General features: G+C 41.5%; 1 protein-coding gene across 1 annotated transcript; it reads right to left on the minus strand.

Annotated features, from left to right (window-relative positions):
• Nucleotides 1-2,881: 2,881 nt before the first annotated feature.
• Nucleotides 2,882-25,176, minus strand: soul3 (heme-binding protein soul3). The gene is made up of 5 exons (XM_029688507.2): nt 24,534-25,176; nt 14,050-14,144; nt 7,273-7,414; nt 6,732-6,915; nt 2,882-6,142 (listed from the first exon to the last, which is right to left on the minus strand). Exons 1-5 carry the CDS (start codon nt 24,781-24,783, stop codon nt 5,971-5,973), a joined length of 843 nt encoding a protein of 280 aa, XP_029544367.1. The 5' UTR covers nt 24,784-25,176; the 3' UTR covers nt 2,882-5,970.
• Between the last annotated feature and the right edge of the window lie 208 nt (nt 25,177-25,384).

A 25,384-nucleotide genomic window follows, 5' to 3' on the forward strand; every position in this document is an offset into this window, starting at 1 on the left:
TATGCTCGTGAAAACCAATGAGATAGGATAGGCGGGACTTGCAGCGCGTGCTTCTACACCTGCATTGCTTGCTGTTTGGGGTTTTAGGCTGGGTTTCTGTACAGCATTTTGATATATCAGCTGATGTAAGAAGGGCTATATAAATAAATTAGATTTTGAGTCTAGCTTCTCAAATAGATGCAAGATCTATTTGAGCGTGGCCGGCTTAGTTTCCCTGTAAGGAAGTCTCTTGGATGATGGTCTAGACAAGATGCCATGGCCACAACATAGGTTTGCCTCAGCAAGCATCTCCTTCATTGTCTTACTCAATGTTGAGGGCAACTGGTGTAACCTACATAGGTTTGCCTCTCCCTGGGCATTGCATAATATCCATGTGACCGCCTGATATGGTATGGTGATAAATGGTGCATGGTTCCCTTTTGTTAGGGTTTGTGTAACTGATTGTAGCTGAGCCCCCAATTGTTCCCTTGTCATGGGGGAAGAATATTTGTTCCCAAGAAAAAAAAGGGTGTGCCCCTTGCCCTCTTTTGTAGACTATGCATTTTGATCTCGTGAAAGAAATGTACACACTTGATGTGGGTGTGAATCGGGTCATTTTTCAGGATGTTCCCTCTGGTGATTCCTGCTCCCTCAGGCACAGCACTGAGCTGGGGTCTAGTAACCTCATGCCTCCAAACATTCAGGTTTCAATAGCCTCATTTGTAGTCTGGTGCCATTTCTGTGCTCACTGGCACCATATCGGTTCAAAGCCAGACTTCACAGATGTTGATCTGTTTTCCTATGTTTGGACTTGACTAAGGAAACTTTTTTTTGTATAAAATGGTAGTCAAGGTTACTATTAGGATTGTATATTTTAATAGGGAAATATCTATTCCCACCATCCTTGCTAGAATCACACAAAGGCCCACAGATTTAATATCATTTTTATTTCTTAAAGGAAACAACATTAACAAAAACAATCAAGAAATCCATAGTAGCTTTCGTCATTGCATTTCAAATGTTTTTCTGTACAGCACACTTTTACGAAAAACACTGAAAAATATTTGCAAAAATCCCCCAAACTGCCTTCGCTCCAATTGTTCCCAAAGGACCAGTCTGTTAGTTAGACGTGTTGGAGTCATGGCGGACACCCAGTTCAAATCATTCAGCATTCTCCAATTCCGTGCACATTTAGAACTTTAACGTTACATCCTACGTGGTGTCTACATCACATTTAGAACTAACGTTACATCCTACGTGGTGTCTACATCACATTGAGAACTTTAACGTTACATCCTACGTGGTGTCTACATCACATTTAGAACTAACGTTACATCCTACGTGGTGTCTACATCACATTGAGAACTAACGTTACATCCTACGTGGTGTCTACATCACATTTAGAACTAACGTTACATCCTACGTGGTGTCTACATCACATTGAGAACTAACGTTACATCCTACGTGGTGTCTACATCACATTTAGAACTAACGTTACATCCTACGTGGTGTCTACATCACATTTAGAACTTTAACGTTACATCCTACGTGGTGTCTACATCACATTGAGAACTAACGTTACATCCTACGTGGTGTCTACATCACATTGAGAACTTTAACGTTACATCCTACGTGGTGTCTACATCACATTGAGAACTTTAACGTTACATCCTACGTGGTGTCTACATCACATTTAGAACTAACGTTACATCCTACGTCACATACATCCTTGAGAACTAACGTTACATCGTGGTGTCTACATCACATTGAGAACTTTAACGTTACATCCATTTAGAACGTGGTGTCTACATCACATTTAGAACTAACGTTACATCCTCCTACGTGAACTAACGTGTCTACATCACATTTAGAACTAACGTTACATCCTACGTGGTGTCTACATCACATTTAGAACTAACGTTACATCCTACGTGGTGTCTACATCACATTGAGAACTAACGTTACATCCTACGTGGTGTCTACATCACATTGAGAACTAACGTTACATCCTACGTGGTGTCTACATCACATTTAGAACTAACGTTACATTCTACGTGGTGTCTACATCACATTGAGAACTAACGTTACATCCTACGTGGTGTCTACATCACATTGAGAACTAACGTTACATCCTACGTGGTGTCTACATCACATTTAGAACTTTAACGTTACATCCTACGTGGTGTCTACATCACATTTAGAACTTTAACGTTACATCCTACGTGGTGTCTACATCACATTGAGAACTAACGTTACATCCTACGTGGTGTCTACATCACATTGAGAACTAACGTTACATCCTACGTGGTGTCTACATCACATTTAGAACTTTAACGTTACATCCTTTACGTGGTGTCTACATCACATTTAGAACACATTTAAACTAACGTTACATCCTACGTGGTGTCTACATCACATTGAGAACTAACGTTACATCCTACGTGGTGTCTACATCACATTGAGAACTAACGTTTCACATCACATTTAGAACGTTACATCCTCGGTGTCTACATCACATTGAGAACTAACGTTACATCCTCGTGGTGTCTACGTGGTGTCTACATCACATTGAGAACTAACGTTACATCCTACGTGGTGTCTACATCACATTGAGAACTAACGTTACATCCTACGTGGTGTCTACATCACATTGAGAACTAACGTTACATCCTACGTGGTGTCTACATCACATTGAGAACTAACGTTACATCCTACGTGAACTAACGTTACATGTCTACATCACATTGAGAACTAACGTTACATCCTACGTGGTGTCTACATCACATTGAGAACTAACGTTACATCCTACATCACGTTGAGAACTAACGTTACATCCTACGTGGTGTCTACATCACATTTAGAACTAACGTTACATCCTACGTGGTGTCTACATCACATTTAGAACTAACGTTACATCCTACGTGGTGTCTACATCACATTTAGAACTTTAACGTTACATCCTACGTGGTGTCTACATCACATTTAGAACTAACGTTACATCCTACGTGGTGTCTACATCACATTGAGAACTAACGTTACATCCTACATCAGCTCTGATTACAGGCAGGAAAACAACTAACCTAAAGTGTAAAAAGCTGCAGAGGCCAAACAGTTAAGACTAACCACCACTGAAACAACTCGGTTAAAAGGCGCGCGTTATATCACTACACTGATCATGAAGTCATGGGGACGACAGGTTCTGTGAACTACTTTCAGACTGGACTTGGCGATTTTAAGTGATTGAGATGCTGTTTGTTTACATGGTGCTGAATCCGGTACATGGTCAAATAATGGTTATGACTGGTCATTAATGAGAAAGATGATCTCCTGAACAAGACTTTACACAGTGATTATTTGGCAAAGTACAGTTACCTGACATACTGTGACTGGTGTAGTCACAGCTACTTCATTATACAGCCCGGTGTTGAGCAATAATGGCCTATTCTGCTTTAAAACAACTGATAGAGCTTGAACTTTCCTATATTGTTGAGTCAACAAAATAGATTGATACATCACTTTCCTTATGCTAAATTCATCCTCTTAGTAATTGGTTTCATTACAAAATATTTTGAAGATAAATACCTCGTTATTTTGAGCTTTAATGGATTTTCACTAAAATGGGGTATAGAACCCTAATGCTGTGGACTAATAAATCACTTTTCTTACTCAGATAAACAAATATAACCGTGTATATGATAGGCAGTTCCATCACACTGATCCATGCTTTTACTCTGTTTTCAATGTTACTCGTTTCTCGTCAGCAGTGTCAGGTAACTTGCGAATAGTACACACACACGGACACAAAACAATGTCTGGATTGGAACATTAGGTAAAGAGACAGAATTAGGTCGTTTGTGAACATCATGGCTTTAAGAATGAGGAATGCATTGACTCTCAGAGCATAGAAAAGTGTAGTACGCTGTAGATAGCTGCTCGATTGTCATACAACAAAGGTAAGTGATTTTGGTTTGTAGTAATACGTATTTTCTCTGTCTCACCATGCTTATACATTCAGACTGTTGGCTGTTTAATTTATCCGGTGTCTGTGTCATGTTCAGTGTTTTTCATTGACAGAAAGAGAATGACACAATTTACTTACACTTCATAACGAATAAATCCACCCTCCTATCGCAGTAAATTGTCTAAACGGTGGTAGTTACCATGGTGAAGACTGCACTTATCCCCCCCTAAAGCAGACTGGAATAGCAGTCATCGTTCAGGATTGTTAATAATAACCTGGTAAGGATTCCAGTTCTTCAAGGTTTACAGTGTGACTGGCGCAATAATTAGGATCCACCAGAACCATGTATTTAGAGAGATGGGACATTGAGGTTTCTGCATTGATGCATTTACATGACACTAACATTCTATGGCAGCCATGTTAGCTGTCCCCATTCACATGACATGGGGAATATCTAAACACCATGTCACTGTCTAGAATTTAGAACAATATTCAACATTCTATGGCAGCCATGTTAGCTCTGTCCCCATTCAAATGACATGGGGAATATTTAAACAACGCTATGTCACTGAATATCTAGAATTAGAAAGATATTTTACAACCTAACAGTTGGCCCAACTCTCTAGAGGCATGGCTCTAATATCCATCCACTTCTCACAAAACATCAAGTAAACGTCACATGACTCCTCACCCTTCGGAGGTCGTCAAGACTATCAGGGCTCAACATTAACGCTTGTCCAGGACAAGTAAAATAAAAATAAAAAGTTGGGCAAGCAGAATATAGATTTGTTGTCCGAATGGACAAGTAAAAAAAATATCACAAATCACTATCAAACAAGTGTCCCCCGTATGCGATGTTTTGCACACTGTTCGCATCGGAGTAGAATTGTATTGCATTGACAGGTACGAGCGTGTGCACATTTGTTGATATTCCTTGCTAGTTTATTTTTTACCCAGTTATAGCTCATTTTGGTCAGCAAACAGGGTACGGTCATTAAAATCCTGGAAAAGTCATGGTGTGTGAATCACCTGTGGGTGAGCAGGCCCATGGACAGACATTATAGCAGCGAGGTAACCTTTAATAATGACAGACAACAGACTAAAACTACATAGCCAATTCAAAACATCTTGTTTAGCCTGGCTAGTTCTCTGTAACTAACTATTCAGCGTGCATTTATGTCATGTCACTGGCACTCCAGTGCAACATTGATGAACGGGTGCATTAGTAAAGCAATGCTACATAACCCTGTTGTAAAACCTATCAAGCGCTCAACATTGTGAGTTGAGAAATGCATCGACAGTTGGTGAGCTGGGATTCCCCTCTCTATTAAACATTGGCCATGTCATTCTGACAACGTTCAAAATATTATTAGAATAGCCTCATTGACAAATAACTCACACGCGGTCAAAAGATAACCCATATTTGTTAGTTACCTTGCTTTGACGTAGTCTACCTTATTGGCAAAGGGAATTATTTTACGAAGACAAAGTATTTGGTTGTAGTTGTAACGTTGCAATATTTTATAGGCGAAGGGTGGCCAACTATCCTCCAGGAGAGCCTTAAAAAGGGGCAGTGTTTGTATTTTGAGACAGGCAAAGAAGCCAATAGATAGATGGTTTCCTACATTTTTTGTCTGATTCTCCATTTTATTTTGTAAAGTGGTTCCTTGCATCATACAATGATGTAAAAAATAGTGTTGCGGCCCATTTCTTTTCTTTTTTTGGACAAGTAAAATGAAAAATCTGTCCTACTTGTCCGAATGACAAGTGACTAAAAGAAGTGAATGTCAAACCCCAACTATGTGAGGAAAACAGCAGAGTAAAATATCTAGACTAGATGCCCTATCGTAAAGGTGTTCATGGACCCAAAGGATGCAGCCTCGCACAGGACTAGTAATAAGGGCCCTTTTCAGCCATGCCCCTAAGTCTCTTCTCTCTAGAGCAGGAAGGGGTGAATCAGTAGGATGGGATAAGGACGGGGGTGTTGGGTGGGTCAGGTTTAGGAGGATGGGCCAAGGTTAGGCTGACCCTCAAGGCCGCTCAAGGAACCAAATCTCATTCTGTCGGTTCGCCACCGCAGGGTTGGTGTAGCCGGCCACGATGAACGAGTCATTCACATGCATGGCGGGGGAGTCCAGCATTTCCGCCATGGCGCTGATCTCATTAATGATGGTCACCTCGTTTGTGGCGCCAGTGAAGGACCTGGAGGGTAGAACACAGGGCACATAGGAATCGAATGAGATTTGATTTCAAGTAAGGGAGGTGTGCGTTTGCAGGTGCAGGTCTAACACTGGAGTCATTATAACTTCCTTACTCTCATTCTGAATGTAAATTCACTAGGCTTTTGAAAAACTCGCTTTGAGATTGTCCAAAACAATATGCTAACTTAAAACAAAACTGTAGCCACTGTCATTTTTGGAAGAAGGATGCATCAACATGGTGGCTAGCATAAAAGTATTAGTGGCTAACCGACTGAAATAATGTCATTAACTTTAGCTAAATAGCCTCACGTGACTGACTTAATGTTTGTATCTAATCGAGTAGCTAGCTAGTTACGTACATGAAATTTGGTTCTGGGAAACCCGAAAACCAGCAAGCTAACTTCTTGACTAACTGTAGGCCGAAAAAAATGTGAAATTCACTCGTTTTACTAGAAACTGAACTTGTTTATGCCTCAAACTGACAGTGGTTCCAGTAATGATTACAATTTTTAAAGTTTATAATTCATCTACTTTCATATTGTATTGCCATAAAATTGACCAAGCAGAGCAAAATAATTCCAAACTTCTACCTTGTGTATACAATGGTGGCAGGCCATTCCTCAATGCTTATTTCAGTGTCAGAAGGCAGGGGTGGCTGGACTTGGTATTCTGTGGGAAGGTAGTAGGCCACAGTGACATCCCTGGACAAGACAGAGTGGTTCTCGTCCGTACGGATCACAGTCAGGATAGGGATGGTCATACCCAGATAGCTACCTAAGGACATGGACAACCAAGAGTCAGGAGTCTGAACTAGACTTGGCTAAATGTAACGGATGTGAAACGGCTAGCTTAGTTAGCGGTGGTGCGCACTAAATAGCGTTTCAATCGGTGACGTCACTTGCTCTGAAACCATGAAGTAGTGGTTCCCCTTGCTCTGCAAGGGCCGCGGCTTTTGTGGAGCGATGGGTAACGATGCTTCGTGGGTGACTGTTGTTGATGTGTGCAGAGGGTCCCTGGTTCGCGCCCGGGTATGGGCGAGGGGACGGTCTAAAGTTATACTGTTACATAAACAAGGATAATGTTAGAAGAATATAGGCCCAATGACTCCTATGAAGGCTGCTTTGGGCTCACCTGAGGAGTTCTGCTGGCAGATGTATCTCATGAGCTTCATGAAGCCGTAACAGATGCTCTGCTCGTAGGTGTCCTCATGAACCGTGATACACGCCCAGTGGGCCTTCTCATAGTGTCTCTTCTCATAGAGCATGTCTCCACACTGTGTACACACAAACAGAGCACTGGGTCACTACCTAAGCATTTAATAACGCCTAATGCAGTGTAACAACAACCACTTTGTTTCAGCATGTTAATAGATTCAGTCGTCAGTAGCTAGGTTTCCATTCAATTAGCGACAGAATTTCATGCAAATATTGTAAAATCTACATGAAATTAGCATTTCCCCCCAGGGATGTTTCCATCAAACATTATTTTTGTTGCCGATAAAAGGCTGTGCGTGATGACAGTAAACATAAAACTTTTTTATTTTTATGTACTGTTAAATTCCCATGTACCAAATAACAAATACAAGTTAAATGGGTTTCCATCACATTTTCAACTCTACTGATGGGTCTCTCTACAACCACTGTGATTATGATTTGACCCTGCTGGTAACCTATGAACATCTTGGCCATGTACTGTTATCTCAACCCGGCACAGCGAGAAGAGGACTGGCCACTCCTCGGCCTGGTTCCTCCCTAGTTCCCAGTCTTTCTAGGGAGTTTTTCCTAGCCACCATGTTCCTGCAATGCTTGCCGTTTGGGGTTGTAGGCTGGGTTTCTGTAAAGCACTTTGACATCGGCTGACGTAAAAAGTGTTTTATAAATTAAATGTGATTGATCTTACATTTGTCAAAACAGCAGACAAGCATCGATCATCATGTCACCAGAATAAGATCCTCAATATTTACTGGAAAGGAGCATCAAGCTTCACCACCCTGTGAAGTTCATCATAACTGATTTAATCTGTAGCCTAATAAACTGCATGCTTCCCCGAGTCGTAGTGGGAGGACCACACACACCATATCATCGCGTGACTCACAAGTTTACTTTCAACATGTTACGTTCAGTATTTGTGTTTCCGACACCATTTTACAGACCAAAATAATCCACCATGTCGAATGAACAAATGTCGGCATATATGCAATTGTACTGAAACTTCCTGTTTACATCACAGCTGTCGTGATTTTTTTTTTTTACAGTATGACTTTACTCACATGAAAACTGGATAGAAAAGTGGCCACTGACAAGATTTGGTAACTGTGTATACCAACAGATGTACCGTGAGGAGCCAGCATGGCGATCATGCTCTTAGTATGGGATTTGTTGATTGACACAGACATTAAAAGATAACACAGCTCTCCTTTGTTTGGCTGGAGTGTAGGGTTACTACACTCCAGCCAAACCCTAACTTGAGGAAAGCCAATCAGACCATTTAAAAAAATATATACTTTCACCAAGTGACTAGGAGGCTTATTGAATTGGCTGAGGGGATTGCTTCTTCCCCATCCAAAATAAAATGGCAATCCCAGTCATATCAGCTTTCATCATATTGTAAACACAACTAGTCAGCCTTGGTGTCAGGTCTCAACAGAAACAGCTGTAATTGACAGTGGAAAGGAGTTGGCGCTGCGACCAGGATTTTAAACCACAAAAGTGGTATTCAGTCCTTGGGGAAAATACAGAACGTAATCAGTTCTCAGATGACAAAATTAAGTTGCCATTTTAGTCATCCCCTTCATTACCATCAACCTTTATGTATAGGTGGTGGAGGAAAGCATCATTATCATGACTTTCTCATGTCCTATTTTTTGTTTGTTTTTTTAAATGGCCAGATCAGAACAGCTACGAGGGTTGTCCATACCTCACTTCAAATGCAGATGGTGCTTTCTCCTTGAAACATAAAAAAATAAAAAATAAAACATTCACAATTACCACTATCAAATGGGTATCACAGCAACCAAATTGTGTGACTTTGATGTGCAACAACTATCAGCTGGAGAGAAACTTTAAATGCAGACAAGTGGGGAAAGATGAAACGAAAGTTGGGCAATTCTTCTTTTTCCAGCATTTCATACTAGCTCTATGCAAGTAAAAAGGACAGCTACGCAGGATGAATTTATCATACTTTATTAGAGTACAAACATTTGATTTTTTTTGTATGGGTTAATGAATAGGTTATACAACTAAAAAGTACATTATTTTATGTAAACATTTATAAAATGTACATTTTCTAGATTATCCCTAGCCCAAGAAGTACTCTCAAGGAGGCTTCCATTACAATACTCCTTAGGCATAGCCTCCTTTTTTCCAATTTTCAACCTAAATGACATACCCAAATCTAACAGCCTGTAGCTCAGGCCCTGAAGCAAGGATATGCATATTCTTGATACCATTTGAAAGGAAACACTGAAGTTTGTGGAAATGTGAAGTGAATGTAGGAGAATATAACAATAGATCTGGTAGAAGAAAAAAAAGGGTCTTTCTACCACCATCTTTGTAATGCAAGAGAAAGGTCATAATTCTAGCCAAAAGTCTGGTTGTAATTCCGATAGCAGGGTATGTGCAAAATTTCAGATGACTAACTTGACTTATGAGTGAACAACAAGACTGTGTGTGAAGTCCCCAGGTACATTTTGGCAAATCGTGAAGGAGACAGTCTCATTCATATTCCATTTTTCTGCAAGAATATCGTCAAATCTGTATACTTGGACTTTGATTTAGCTTTCCCAAGTATTAGTAACCATATAAGTTCAACATTTGCAAACCAAACCAGTTTTCATAACTCTGAATATCCTTAGAATTTTTGTCCAACATGAAAAGGAATGCTGTTCTACAAGCTTAGTAGCTACATTTTACGACATATACATGGTTTCCGGACACTCCCTTAAAGCCCAGCTCATTGGCTATCTAGCTAGCTTTGTTTGACGAGGATACAGTTGTTCAAGTAATGGCCGCCCGCGTCATCGGCGTGCCATGAAGGCGTCGCTCTCTGACCAAATATGGTGTCCTATAGGACATGCTACACCCCTGATTAAATAGTGAAGTCTTGTTACCTTCTAGGATCTCTGAGGAATAGATAAATATGATTAGACTCATTGAAACAACGTGTAGGGTGAGATTTATTATTTTCTTTGCAAATTGAACGAGTGGAAATACAAAATCGAACATGCATGCTAGATGGACCTTCAGGTTATCTCTGGGACCCTTTAGATGATAAATCAGAGCAAGATTTCAGAATGTAAGTACATATTTCACCTTCAGAGGTGAATTTATCAAACCTATCGCATTAATGTGTTTTGTTAGGAGCTCTCAAACAATAGAATGGCATTTTTTTTCGCAGTAATAGCTACTGTATTTGGACAGTGCAGTTATTAACAAGAATTGAAGCTTTCAGCCGATAGAAGACTTACGTGTACCGACATTTGTTGTTTCTCTAAAATCTGCGATTTTGACAACGCGCTGCATGATTTACAACTGTCCTGTTGACGGAACGCCGATCCTTCAGAAGATTTATTAAGGACCAAAAGGATCTTCAGAGGTAGACTGGCTCTGGGAGCCAAAACAGACAAACACTCCATCTAAAAATAAATTGATTCCAAATTGCGATACGGTTCTAGAAACAATGCCCTCTACTCTCATAAATGCTAAATAAATATTACACTTACTGTTTTAACTGACGGGATCAGTTTCAGCAGACTGTAACGCCTTTCTGCCGGCCTTCTTCAGTTACACAAGTGTTCGGAGCATGCTAGATAGCTAATTTGTCTTCCGTAAACACACACTGTAACATGGAGATATGGCTGTGTGGGAACTCTATAAAAAAAAAGAGGTATCAATGTAACCTTTTTGTTTTTTTTTAAACTGATCTGTCGCTGATAAGTTAGATAAGGTCCTTATGCTTCCAAAACCATCCTGCAAGTGATGCATGTTAATGTTGAGACCGAGCGTCGGGGCTCTTAAAACTCCCCTGTACAGAAGACGCCTTCGTCCAATGTAATGAATCGGGAGTCATGATCCAGGGCTAGATTATCACCATGGCTAAAATGCCCAGTTTGGGCCTAAAAAAAATGGTGGGATTAACAAAGACGCCTTAATACTCGACAGAAGGTCCTTAATAAGGAAGTGTTTATTGGCCATCATCTCCCTCCAGAAGAGGAAGAATCCCTGACTGTCTAGTGATGTCCTTGTCTGATTTTGACCCTGTATACAGGTTGCTAACAAGCAAAACAGCATGATCTTTACACAGGTGCATCTTGTGCTGTAGAGAATACAAGGCCACTCTAAAATGTGCAGTTTCGTCACAACATAATGCCACAGATGTCGAGTTGAGTGAGCGTGCAATTGGCATGCTGACTGCAGGAATATCCACCAGAGCTGTTGCCAGAGAATTTAATGTTACATTTCTCCACCATAAGCCACCTCCAACGTCATTTTAGAGAATTTGCCAGCGTGTCCAACCGGCTTCACAACGGCAGACCATGTGTATGGCATGGTGTAGGCAAGGGTTAAGGTATGAGAGGGCATAAGCTCCAGACAACGAACACAAATCCATTTTAATCGATGACAATTGAATGCACAAAAATTCTGTGACGAGATCCTGAGGCCCATTTTTTTTTATATATCTACGACCAACAGCTGCATGGATGTCATGGGAAATTCATAGAGTCGGGCCTAATCATTATATTAATATGAACTGTAACTCAGTATATAAAAAAAAAATTGTTGCGTTTATATTTTTGTTCAGTATAGTTAGTGTTTCTGAGCTAGGCCTTTGCACATGCATTTCAGTACAGTCCAGTATTACTTTGGTATATGGAAATGTGTTCCTGAAACAAAGGGACATGAGCTCATGAACAGTTCCCCTTGGAGGCCAAACTGAAAGGGATCCTAAAATGACGTTAAAAGAGGAAAACAAGTTGTTCACCCAGGTGACACGCATCCTCCTGGACTGTGCTGCATTGAAACAAACAGCTAACTCCAGTTTAAGGAAGTCCAGTTTAACACAGCACAGAAAGAGAAAGCAGTGATCCATTAAGGTTAAGCTCTAAAGCCAAGTCTACGTGTGTGTTAATCCGTTTCTGCTTTTAGAGTACGGTAGACCCTAAATCCAGTGTAAAAAAAAAAAACATGACTTTCTTGTTGTCACACTAGAAGAGTTGCAGGAGGAACTGGTTTGCGTGTCTCTTCAAGCGGCTCCGCCACAGGCAGAGGATTCTGATCATAACGGATGGTTAGGGTACGCTTGCCTCCACCTCGTCGCCAGAACTGCAAGGTGAAAAGGCAAAAATGCTTTTAAAATGAATACTATCAGCTCTACAGCTTCTATTTCAAATACAGGCCATGCAAAGTAATACTTGGGAGTTCCTTTTCTGTTAGTGAAACTGACAAACTCTACATACAGGCCATGCAAGTTAGAGTAGACAGGGCAGAAACTGAATATTCATTGTGAAAGATTGTAATTGGGAACTTGACAGGTTAAACCAAATACCTCAAACCCACAAAAAACACTAATGAAGTTCAGATAGCAAGTCTATACCTGAGCATGATTTGGCAAGCCGGGCCCTCATCCAGTGAGTCAATGCGCATAGATATATATATATATATAAGGTTAGGTTACATAAATCGACAATGAACTATTGAAAAATTACAGAAAATATGCATGTCATAATAGACAACTACCTTAGCTCATCTGCCTCCTTGCCATGACGGGCAACACAGGAAAAATACATTACGGTTGATTAATAAGAAGTCTACCTAGTTTCAGGGTAAACATACGCTAGATAGGCCTACCCTGCAGCTTTTCTGATGATGGTCCTCCTACCAGGCTTTGGAGTGGACATCCAGGTTAACACAGTCTGCACAACCTGCTCCCTTTGAATCACTTTCCCACATACTGTATTTTAAAATGAGTCCACAAAGTGTTTTGAACACACTTTAGTGTTATCAGTTATCTATGTAGGGAAATATTCATCCACTGTAGTTGTCAAGCTTCAGAACTAGCTATATTGGTAAGATGCAAAGCTAGCTACTAAGTTGGCCATCGTTAGCCATTCTCAGCTAACTGGTGGCAGTGTTAGCCTAGCTGGCTAGCTAGCTAAGCAGCAACGTTAACAATCTTACCTTTAAAGTGTGTCCCGACATCAATCAATTTTCACCACCCATTGGCGTTGTAGCGCAGGGTCTTTGTGGAAACAGTGGAAAGTTAATTCGACATGACTCCAGGAATGACATCCAGGGACGCAGCAGTATGACATGTTTGACTGCGTTGCCTAGGTTTCTGGTCTCGGTTTCCCCCACTAGCCTCATTTTAGTGCAGCCGGATGTGACGTGTTGTGGTGTGTGAATTAAGCGAATAGGACCACACATTTTACAATGAGTCTTAGTAAGGGTTGGGTGGTATCCAGATTTTTTAATACGGTATAACACAAGGGCTGCCATTTTGTTCCAATCTAAAAATGAACAATTATGCTAACAAAGTACTAAGGAATTCCCATAGCAGATGCTAGCTAAATGCTAACAAGCGAACAAATTGCAAGGTTGTCTAACCCAGCTCATAAAGTTTGACAACTTTCTCAAAAGGTTACTCAGTTTGCTGCACGCAAAAAACAAATATTAGACCGTAGGAATCTTGATTACAGGAGAGGATTGATCCGTCTCTGCTGTAACCAGGAAGCTTTATATTGCAAGCTAGCAAGTTAGTAAACCAAATGCAGAGCATTTACTTAGCACATCCTAGATATTGAAAATCATTACGTTGGTATTCCAAAATACCCCGATATACGGTATTCCGCCCAAAGTCTTGTTGCTTGGCCGGCAGAGTAGACATTGGTGAATGAGTCCATAATAGACTTGCCTTTTCCTTACGCGCGATGAGGGTGAAGGGCACCTGCTCCCGGTCGTGTTGGCCATTGTTGTTGCTGGTAATCTGCTGGATGGGCTCAGCCATGTCTGTTTTGGTGAGGAAAAACAAAAATAATGGGTTAATTTCTATTGAGTTAAATCAAGAGGTTCAGGTAGGGTCGCCGTAGTCTGGAAACTTCACAGGTTTGGGGACCTTCAAGTACAACAACATGCCAGGGGTTGTATGCTTGTTGACAATGCTATAGTCTTACATTTCCTGACTTGGGCTCTATAGATTCAGGAAAAACTGGTATTATCTTCCAACCTGCCTAATAGAGGTCAAACTAGTCGAGGCAAATGTAGACCCCTGTGGCATGACTGAAGTACAAGAAGTCTTGGTTTCCTCTTGCAGTCTATAGACGATAGTGTTCAGTCTAAAGACTATACATAGTGTTACATCTCCTCCAATAAGTCATGACTAGCCAGCTTCTCCTGGCGATGGCGTGAGAAAGGCTTTGTCATGTCAGCCAGGGCACAGTGCCAGTTTGTCAGTGCTCATAAATGTCACTCTGGTAGAGGGGAGGGATGCCAAGCTGCCCAAGGTAGACACACACAGCCAACAGTATGCCATGAAATTACTCTACTGCACTATTTCTCTGTAAACACAGCAAGCAACAACTTCACCTCTTCAATTTTAATAATGACAAATTCCATTGACTTTCCTCCCCGTTATATCTGTCGTCAAGGGGCTTTGTTCTCTAGCTGCCCACCTCTCCCATTCAGCAGGACTACTAATGAATGTAGGCTATACTTCCTTGGCATTGAATACCAACTGGACAAATATCGGTTCTCCTCTGGCCCTGCTATTTAGTCGGTCACACCATGTCCATTTCTGGCTGCAGTAGGCATTACCCACGCTGATATCAAACAGAGCCATTATGAATGTATGAATAATAGTTATTAAAAATACCCTGGAATCCAAGGATGGGAAACCATAGTACCATTTATTTTTTAAATCTTATTTTATTTACACTTGGTCAAGTTTCAACCTCTGGTATCATATAAACACACATAAGACAGAAGAATGCATAGAATTGCAGGAAATTAACTTAAAACAGTAACACGGGTTGCAAGGTTGGGGGTTTGTTACTAGGCCGATAAATTACATTACCCATTTGGACCTTTGCCACCTAGGAAATTTGTGCGACAGGACCTTCTCAAATAGTACTGGAGTACTCCTGCACTATACTACCATCAGTATCTGACTCAGTCTCACTAGCCTGGATCTAGGGCAGGGGTGCTGAACATATGACCTACAGGGTGTCAAACCTCCAGCCCATGAGGGGGTAAGAAACTAACTCAAAACCAAACATCTGAGATTATTATTTACATGTCTTAGGGTAGTCAGAACATTCTTGCAAAACAGAAGACTAGCAGACCAGATATATCTGGGGATTAGCACCATTGCTAAATGTCTAGACAAATGATTCAAGTGCTGTTTTGTGTATTTGTTGATGCATTGTTTGTCCAATTGCTGAGTCGTACTAAGTTCTTGGGATCAGTTCGGAATGTCAACATAACCACTAACAATGGCTCTAGGGAAATCCACATCTAGATGGCTCATTTTTATTATGGCTGACGTTTTCCTGTTTATGGAGCCTGAAGTTGAGGTATGCTACATGCACCCTTGTACTGGCTCTCGGAGCTGACGGTGCCATCGACACCTGAATATTCTACCATCAGGGCCATTTTAAAATGCTTCTTATTTACTGTAAGAATTGTAACCAGCCTAATTGAAAGCCGCACAATAGGGATTTAGAGGGATTATTCACACTGTCAGATTAGGACAATTCCACAATAGAGTGACAGACTCGGACACAAAGTTGCGATAAGAGAATTAGATTTTTTGCCGTTACGGTTCAAGTAAATGTTTGTTGTAAACTTTTCAGTGGAAGTTGTTACAAGTAGTCCTTGTGCATAGATTTGTATGGTTTGTTTGACTTTGCAATCATTGTTTTTTTGATCAAAAGTTTGGACACCTCATTCAAAAACGTATTTATTTTTTACTATTTTCTACATTGTAGAATAGTGAAGACATAACTATGAAATAACACACATGGAAACATGTAGTAACCCAAAAAAAGTGTTAATATATTTTATATCGTTCCAATAGCCACTCTTTGCCTTGATGACAGCTTTGCACACTCTTGGTATTCTCTCAACCAGCTTCATGAGGTAGTCACCTGGAATGCATTTCAATTAACAGGTGTGCCTTAAGTTAAGAAGGAAAGAAATTACACAAATTAATGCATTTGAGCCAATCAGTTGTGCTGTGACAAGTTAGGGGTGGTATACAGAATATAGCCCTTTTTGGTAAAAGACCAAGTCCATATTATGGCATGAACAGCTCAAATAAGCAAAGACAACTGACAATCCATCATTACATTAAGACATGAAGGTCAGTCAATATGGAACATTTCAAGCACTTTGAAACATTCTTCAAGTGCAGTCGCAAAAACGATCAAGCGCTATGATGAAACTGGCTCTCATGAAGACCGCCACAGGAAAGGAAGACCCAGAGTTACCACTGCTGCAGAGAATACATTTCATTTAAATTACCAGCCTCAGAAATTTCAGCCCAAATACATACCTCAGAGTTCAAGTAACAAACACATCTCAACGTCAACTGTTCAGAGCGGTGGTGTGAGTCGGGCCTTCATGGTCGAATGGCTGTAAAGAAACCACTACTAAAAGGACACCAATGAACATTAGACTGGTGGAAAATAGTCCTTTGGTCTGGAGTCCAAATTAGAGTTTTTGGTTTCAACTGCTGTGTCTTTGTGAGACGCGGTGTGGGTGAACGGATGATCTCTGCATGTGTCTTTCCCACCGTGAAGCATGGAGGAGGAGGAGGTGTTATGGTGTGGGGGTGCACTGTCTGGGATTTATTTAGAATTCAAGGTACACTTAACCAGCATGGCTACCACAGCATTCTGCAGCGATACGCCATCTCATCTGATTTGGGCTTAGTGGGACTATCATTTGTTTTTCAACAGGACAATGACCCAACACACCTTCAGGCTGTGTAAGGGCTATTTGACCAAGGAGAGTGATGGAGTGCTGCATCAGATGACCTGGCCTCCACAATTCCCCGACCTCAACCAAATTGAGATGCTTTGGGATGAGTCGGACCGCAGAGTGATGGTAAAGCTGCCAACAAGTGCTCAGCATATGCGGGAACTCCTTCAAGACTGTTGGGAAAGCATTCATGAAGCTGGTTGAGAGAATGCCAAGATAGTGCAAAGCTTTCAACAAGGCAAATGGTGGCTATTTGAAGAACCTTATATTAATTTGTTTAACACTTTTTTTGGTTACTACATGATTACATGTGTTATTTCATAGTGTTGATGTCTTCACTATTATTCTACAATGTAGAAAATAGTAAAAATAAAGAAAAACCCTTGAGTGAGTAGGTGTTCTAAAACCTTGGCTAGTAGTGTATTTTAAAGTGAAAAATCTGAGTTATTGTCACTCTTACCATGGAAATGTATGAAGAGGGATTGATCACATACTAGTGCTAGGCTATAGCCTACAACAGTATATAGCCTAACCTTTAATCAGAAAGGTCAATAAGCGTAATATTTCACTTTGTTGGTATAAAGTGGAGCAAATCAAAATGCAGTCAGTGTTTCGCTAAGGTAGTAGTGACAATGGCCACAGTCCGTGTCGTACTTGGGTGGTAGTGACAATGGCCACAGTCCGTGTCGTACTTGGGTGGTAGTGACAATGGCCACAGTCCGTGTCGTACTTGGGTGGTAGTGACAATGGCCACAGTCCGTGTCGTACTTGGGTGGTAGTGACAATGGCCACAGTCCGTGTCGTACTTGGGTGGTAGTGACAATGGCCACAGTCCGTGTCGTACGTGGGTGGTAGTGACAATGGCCACAGTCCGTGTCGGGTGGTAGTGACAATGGCCACAGTCCGTGTCGTCGTACTTGGGTGGTAGTGACAATGGCCACAGTCCGTGTCGTACTTGGGTGGTAGTGACAATGGCCACAGTCCGTGTCGTACTTGGGTGGTAGTGACAATGGCCACAGTCCGTGTCGTACTTGGGTGGTAGTGACAATGGCCACAGTCCGTGTCGTACTTGGGTGGTAGTGACAATGGCCACAGTCCGTGTCGTACTGGGGTGGTAGTGACAATGGCCACAGTCAGTGTCGTACTGGGGTGGTAGTAACAATGGACACAGTCCGTGTCGTACTCGGGTGGTAGTGACAATGGACACAGTCCGTGTCGTACTCGGGTGGTAGTGACAATGGACACAGTCCGTGTCGTACTCGGGTGGTAGTGACAATGGACACAGTCCGTGTCGTACTCGGGTGGTAGTGACAATGGCCACAGTCCGTGTCGTACTCGGGTGGTAGTGACAATGGCCACAGTCCGTGTCGTACTCGGGTGGTAGTGACAATGGCCACAGTCCGTGTCGTACTCGGGTGGTAGTGACAATGGCCACAGTCCGTGTCGTACTCGGGTGGTAGTGACAATGGCCACAGTCCGTGTCGTACTCGGGTGGTAGTGACAATGGCCACAAGGCGATGGTACTAAATTAACTAAACCTTGAACGTGCTTCACAGCCCACGAGAGGCAGGGAGGGTGAGCAAAGAGGTTAACCCACACAGTATTTTAGGACCGGATTTATTAGCCCAAGCTTTCCCTCAAACAGAGCAGACTAAGCTATAGCTAATCCGTTGAGTCAGAATGCCCCAACGATGGCTCCATGCAATTAGTTAGTCTGAGAAGAGAGAGGGAACAAGCGGGAGCCCCAGACCCAGTCTAACCAGAACTCATTAAGCAGCATACCCTAGAACATCATTCATCAGTCCTCGTCACTCAATGTTCAGCAGCCTACACCAACCAAAATAGCATTAATTTCTACCCTGTGGCTCTGACACTAGCCTACTTCAACTCAACTAGGGAGGTGCTGTGGATTTGTCCAATAACAACCATATGTTTTACTAGTGTCCTGCTGAACATACTGGACTCCAGTGAAAACCTAGTAGCTACACTGAACAAAAATATAAACGCAACAATTTCAAATATTTCACTGAGTTACAGTTCATAAGGAAATCAGTCAATTTAAATAAATTAGGCCCTAATCTATGAATTTCACATCACTGGGAATACAGACATGCATCCGTTGGTCACATACTTACAAAAATAACAGGTAGGCGGTTTGGATGAGAAACCGGTCAGTATCTGTTGTGACCATTTGCCTCTTACACATCTCCATCGCAAAGAGTTGATCTGACTGTTCATTGTGGCCTGTGAATTGTTGTCCCACTCCTCTTCAATGGTTGTGTGAAGTTGCTGAATATTGGTGGGAACTCAATCCAGAGCATTCCAAACATGCTCAATGGGTGACATTAAATTTCCCATTACATGGGTTACTGTAAATGAATTATGGTGCTTAGAACTAGGGCCTGGACGAAACCAGTATTGCAATACTTGTTGAGACATTTTCAGCTTCCAGGAATTGTGTACAGATCCTTGTGACATAGGTCTGTGTATTATCATGTTGAAACAGGAGGTGATGAAGCAGATGATTGTCGTACCAATGGGCCTCAGGATCTCATGACGGTATCTCTGTGCATTCAAATTGCCATAGATAAAATGCAAATTGTTAGTTGTCCGTAGCTTATGCCTACCCATACCAAAACCCCACCACTACAATGGGACACTGATGTCAAAGTTGTGAACAGCAAACCCTTCACCCACACAATGACATATACGCTGTCTGCCAGGTACAGTTGAAACCAGGATTAATCCGTGAAGAGCACACTTCTCCAGCGGCCATCGAAGGTGAGCATTTGCCCACTGAAGTCGGTTATGACACCGAACTGCAGTCAAGTCAAGACCCTGGTGAGGACGACAAGCACGCAGATGATCTTCCCGGTGATGGTTTCTGACAGTTTGCGCAGAAATTCTTACGTTTTGCAAACCTACAGTTTATCAGCTGTCTGGGTGGCTGGTCTCAGACGATCCCACAGGTGAAGATGCTGGATGTCAAGGTACTGGGCTGGTGCAGTTACAAGTGGTCTGCGGTTGTGAGGCTGGTTGGACGTACTGCCAAATTCTCTAAAACAACGGAGGTGGCTTATGGTTGAGAATTAACATTAAATTATCTGGCAACAGCTCTGGTGGACATTCCTGCAGTCAGCATGCCAATTGCATGCTGCCTCAAAACCTCAGACATCTGTGGCATTGTGTTGTGTGACAAAACTGCACATTTTAGAGAGTCCTTCTATTGTCCCCAGCACAAGGTGCATCTGTGTAATGATCATGCTGTTTAATCAGCTTTTTGATATGCCACACAAGTCAGGTGGATGGATTATTTTGGCAAAGGAAAAATGCTCACTATCAGGGATGTAAACAAATTTGTGGCCAACATTTGAGAGAAATAAGCTTTTTGGAAATTTGGAGATCTTTTATTTCAGCTCATGAAACATGGGACCAAAACTTTACATGTTGCATTTATATTTTTGTTCAGTTTCTTGAACACCATTAGTACTAGTAATGCTCAGAGGTTGAGACTTTACTCTGGGGACAGCTACATAGAAAACACAGTCTGGGTGTACATTTTGCAGTCCTCTGCTGCGGCTGGCCGCCTGATGCACACCCAGTCTGCATTCCAGAGGCCCTAGAATTAGGTCAGGTACAACTGGCCTCCGTTTCCACTCTGCACCGGGCAGAGGCATTCTGGGTGCAAATCTGGTCGCAGTTCAACCAGCCAGACTACGTGTATGTACATTCAGTCCGCTGCAATCTGCATTCTAGACTTAGGGTTAATTGGGTCACTCAGTGTTGCCTCTTGTTAACCTCGGGCAGGGGCTTTAAATTCAGGCCAAAATATTCACATTCTCCATGGTAAAATTGTAAACGTAAGTGTCTTATTTTAACCTGGGGGTTTTGAATATGTCATTTTTCAGACGATTCCGTATTCTGGAATGTATAGGTTATAATTTCCCCCCCCAGAGGTAGGGTAGGAAACAGTTAAGCTATTTACAGAGCCTGAAACATTGCTTTCAATATTTGTTTTCTTTAACGAGGGAGTAAGTTCAATATTTCAATTGTTTATGCTTTCAGTTAGTGTTTAAAGTAGGGCTGTGGCAATACCAGTATCGCAAAAAAAACAAAAAACACGAAGCAGACCAAACCCTATTGTCCTTTAAAAAAAACTACGGCTTGGAAAATAAATACATGTGACTCTGGATGACAACAATTGTTTTATTTCCAACATTATGGCTGTTTTCCTAAAGAAGTGAAATCTGCACGTTTGGTTATTTTGCCACAATATTAACGAGTATCATTCCGGCCCTAGTTGTAAGTACCATAATCCAGTCGTTCATTTACAGTGGCGACAAGTTATTTAGGGCAGATGGGGATTGCCTGTTATTTTGGCATTAATGCAAGTCACATATCAGTTTGCAAACAAAGTTTAAAAAAAATATATATATATATATATATATATAATGGAGTTAATAAAGCCATATACAAATATGGTCTCTTTTGTTTTCTTGTGTAAGGCAGCTCCAAAATGCAGATGTTTCAGCCTAGCTCAGTGGTTTGTGGGGCAAGCCAGCAGAAAATAGGAGCGTTGTTCCGTGATTGGCTTAGTGTTCTGTCCCTCATGGTGACACTACGTCACGGTCAAGTAGTAAGGGTAGACATCGAAAATTCAAGTCCTTTGGCTCCTGCCACAGAGTTACATTAGTAGTGCCCTTCCAAGAAGGCTCAAGTTCAATGGCCACAGATGAAATGACATCAAATCACATTATATGTACAGTAGCTTTGATTGGACAGATCACATCAACATTTTACTTGCAAAATCTTAGCTAGCAGTCATCACCATGAATCAATTCGACAATCTACTGGCAAATCTTTTTTAATCCTTGTCATATGAAGAGAAATAATGAAGAGAAATGATAGATAAAACGTATCTGTGCTCATCGACCATTAGACATAAACATTACACAACTAGTTGGGAAGGAATCAGTGACAGTGGCTAACTGCAAGCATTGCAACTGGGAAGTTGGGAATAAACGAGCTCAGACTGAGAAAAAAATCAAAATCAGAATTATAAATAGCCTATTTAATGACACAATTTTGCCCACGAAGGACCGCAGCACCACCTTCCTGTTCAAGCGAGCACATCACAACAAGGTGAGTCCAAAAATGTGTTATATGCTGCTGCATTAATGATGTAATATGCCAGGGAGATAGTATTACTTTCTTAGCTACAGTATACATAAGTGTATGTTGTGTAATAAGCTGTTAGTAGCCCATGTGCCTCACCCTAATACTTTTGTCTGTTTTCACCTCATGTTACTGTTCTGACTCCGTGGTGCACATGTAGCCTTTAACCTCATTTTGAAAAATGTAATCATTGAATATTGTAAGAGCTTTCATTGTCTACTTATATGCCCCCTTTTATTTATCCTACAGTTCTGACTTGGTGTACAGTTTTTATTTTTTAAACCCACTAAGAATGGCCCATGTTCTGAATTCTGTCGCTGTTCATTTCAAAAGTGCTGAACATGTTATATTGACTGCATCTGTCCTGGCTCGCCCATTAATGTCTTAATCAAAATTACGGATTGCCTTTTATCCACTTGTCGATGTACAAACTATGGCATAAAGCACATTTGTTTAAGCAAGTCAGTCATATCAGCTATGTTTTTTATAAAGGCAGTAAATGAGGCTGATTGAACTGTTTCGTTGCCAGACAAATCTCCGCTGATAGCCAGGTGTAGCAGTGGTAAGATGTTGGGACAGCTTTATGTAGGCCCTAACGGATTGTGGGCACCGTTTGTCACCGTTATAGAGCAATTCATGTATTGTTTAGTGACTTTGCAGGCATTCATCCCACTTTTTATTTTTTGCCCCACCAAGATTTACATTCTAAAATAACCACTGTTCATTTATAGTAACCAAGGCTCCTCATGTAATGGGAAACGGGTCCAAAACTACCCTTGCATTGTAGTTTAATTGTTTTTCCTCTAATCTCTCGTGGACAACTTTTTTATTTTTTTATTTAACTAGACAGCTAAGAAATTCTCATTTTACAGTGACTCCCTACCCCGGCAAAACCCTGCCATAACCCAGAAGACGCTGGGTCAATTGTTCGCCGCCCTATGCAATGGTTGTGATACAGCCCAGGGTCTGTAGTGACGCCTCTAGCACTGAGATGCAGTGCCTTAGATCGCTGTGCCACCCCGGGTGCCCCTACGTAACATAACTGGCATCGGTCAACAGATTGGGATGCGAATGACATCTTTGATTCCGATGTGCAGATTTTTCCTCATTGATCATTTTGACAAGTCACGATTTCCCAGGTGTTATCATCCAGTCTTTGTACTCATTTTTTTTGTTGACAGAGTGGAATGTTAGCTAAACAGACTGGTACCCATGCTACCGTTACTAGCCACAGGGAGAAAAATAAACAGAGGTGTAAATGGGGCTTTAAAAGGTGCAATATGAAGAAAAAGCTCTGCCATTTCCCAGTTACTAAAATTGTAATAGTTCCGAATTTCATAAGTGACAAAACAAGCAATCATTGTACCATCTAAGCCACTGTGAAATATTTTCAATAACCAACCATCTTGGTATTTTCAGCTGGTGTAAAAAGACACAAAAACTAAACTTAACAGGAAGCATCAAATAGAATAGTGCACAAAGAACAGATCTACTGCCTCTTGACAGATCTAACTCACATTCCTATGTGAATTTGGTCGGGTCACCCACAAAGTGACATCACGGACAAGTGAAGAAAGCACATGTATATTAGGAGGCTACAAATACATGAAGCCCCTAATTCTCACGTCAGTCACTAAGACCATTATTCACAGCCTAGGATTTCCATTAAATTAAGTACATTCTGTTAAATCAATTGGAGTACACATTGTGACTAACCAAGATAGTACCGTATGAGTCACTGTATACATGCATGTTTGCACTCTTGGTGTGAAAGTGTCTAATATTTGCGCTCGGTGTGATACGACGTATCCAGTTTCTTGGCTGGTGTATAGCAATTACCTACAATGCACTGTAACCGTTTGTTTTGACAGCCGTCAACATTGACCGACATTGGGGTCGACAATGATTTAATATTGTCACTGGATGCCGACTTGTGAAACAAGTATACTTTGTGTGTGTGAGCGAATGACAAGGTCTGGCACCCTGAAGACCGACTACCTGAATAGTTCTAGTTCGACCTGGTTGGCTGATCTGATCTCAATCGCAAAAAAATAGAACAATCGATGAAACGAGAAATAAAAATCAAAGTAGCCAAGATTGCACTTTGTTGTCACAACCAGTGTGAACCGTTTTGTTTATACTGTCTATACAAAGTCACAAGCGAATTGCCCATTCAAAACCCGTATTACTTTTCAATTCGAAATGTACAGTGAGTGTGTGCGCGCTTAATACCAAATGCTTTACCTCGAGGCACTTCCACTTGGTGTCCCCGTGCGGCGTCCTGCCAGTAGCGCAGCAATCCGTCTTGTTGCTCTTCGTCCTCGATCGTCTCACCCGCCTCTTCCAGACTCCCAGTGCCCGAATCTGACAGCTGGTCTTCCGAAAAAGATTCCAGGTCCTCTAGCGTGATCATACCATTTGAGGAATCGTCGCCGCCTCCACCGATACCGTCAAGTCCACCACCACCATTCATACGACAATTACCTGTCTCCATTCTCCACTATTGGAACAGCTATCTAGATATAAAAGTACTCCAAAGCAAATGTGTACAGTAGGACTACTGTTGTCTAAATAAAGACCGCTGTTGGTGGTAGTTCAGAGAGCGTTGCGGTAAATTCTGACTCAGGTAAAAATTCGAATTAGGAAAACTTTAGGGCCATTTTTGCTCTAATCTTGACGTTTATTCCGACGCATTAAGCCATGTTCTTTTCCTTATACAACTGTGCAACCTATATTATATTTACAGAAACCATTTCAAACCTGTATATAACTGTTAACTCGTCGAAGACGGCAAAACAAATACCTGGCAAGTCCATGCGCGACGCGTTCCGTGGACTGTAATGAACTCGATGTTTATAAGACATGACCGACACCGGGCCACTCCTCCCACCGCAATACGGGATGCGAACTTTCCTTTCGTAGGATAGCGGAGGGAAAGTCTCTATTATCCGTCGGATGATTGGTTGAGCCTTATTGGGGGGCGTGACATCACTACTAGCGTTTACCAAAACAAAACAATGGCGTACAAATTCTCTTCCTGGGACAGGGTTGCCATGTTCCTATTTTCTTACAATTTGCCTATTTTGACAACTATG

The sequence above is a fragment of the Oncorhynchus nerka genome, linkage group LG18 (assembly GCF_034236695.1).
Source record: "Oncorhynchus nerka isolate Pitt River linkage group LG18, Oner_Uvic_2.0, whole genome shotgun sequence".
In the NCBI taxonomy this organism is placed as follows: Eukaryota; Metazoa; Chordata; class Actinopteri; order Salmoniformes; family Salmonidae; genus Oncorhynchus; species Oncorhynchus nerka.

What these genes read in the sequence shown, in the direction of transcription:
- soul3 (XM_029688507.2), bottom strand. Translation starts at nt 24,783, where the DNA reads ATGGAGACAGGTAATTGTCGTATGAATGGTGGTGGTGGACTTGACGGT. An exon ending in CTGCCAGCAGAACTCCTCAG is followed by an intron (nt 6,916 to 7,272) that starts GTGAGCCCAAAG and finishes CCATGTCCTTAG; the next exon opens with GTAGCTATCTGGGTATGACC. An exon ending in GCCACCATTGTATACACAAG is followed by an intron (nt 6,143 to 6,731) that starts GTAGAAGTTTGG and finishes TCTACCCTCCAG; the next exon opens with GTCCTTCACTGGCGCCACAA.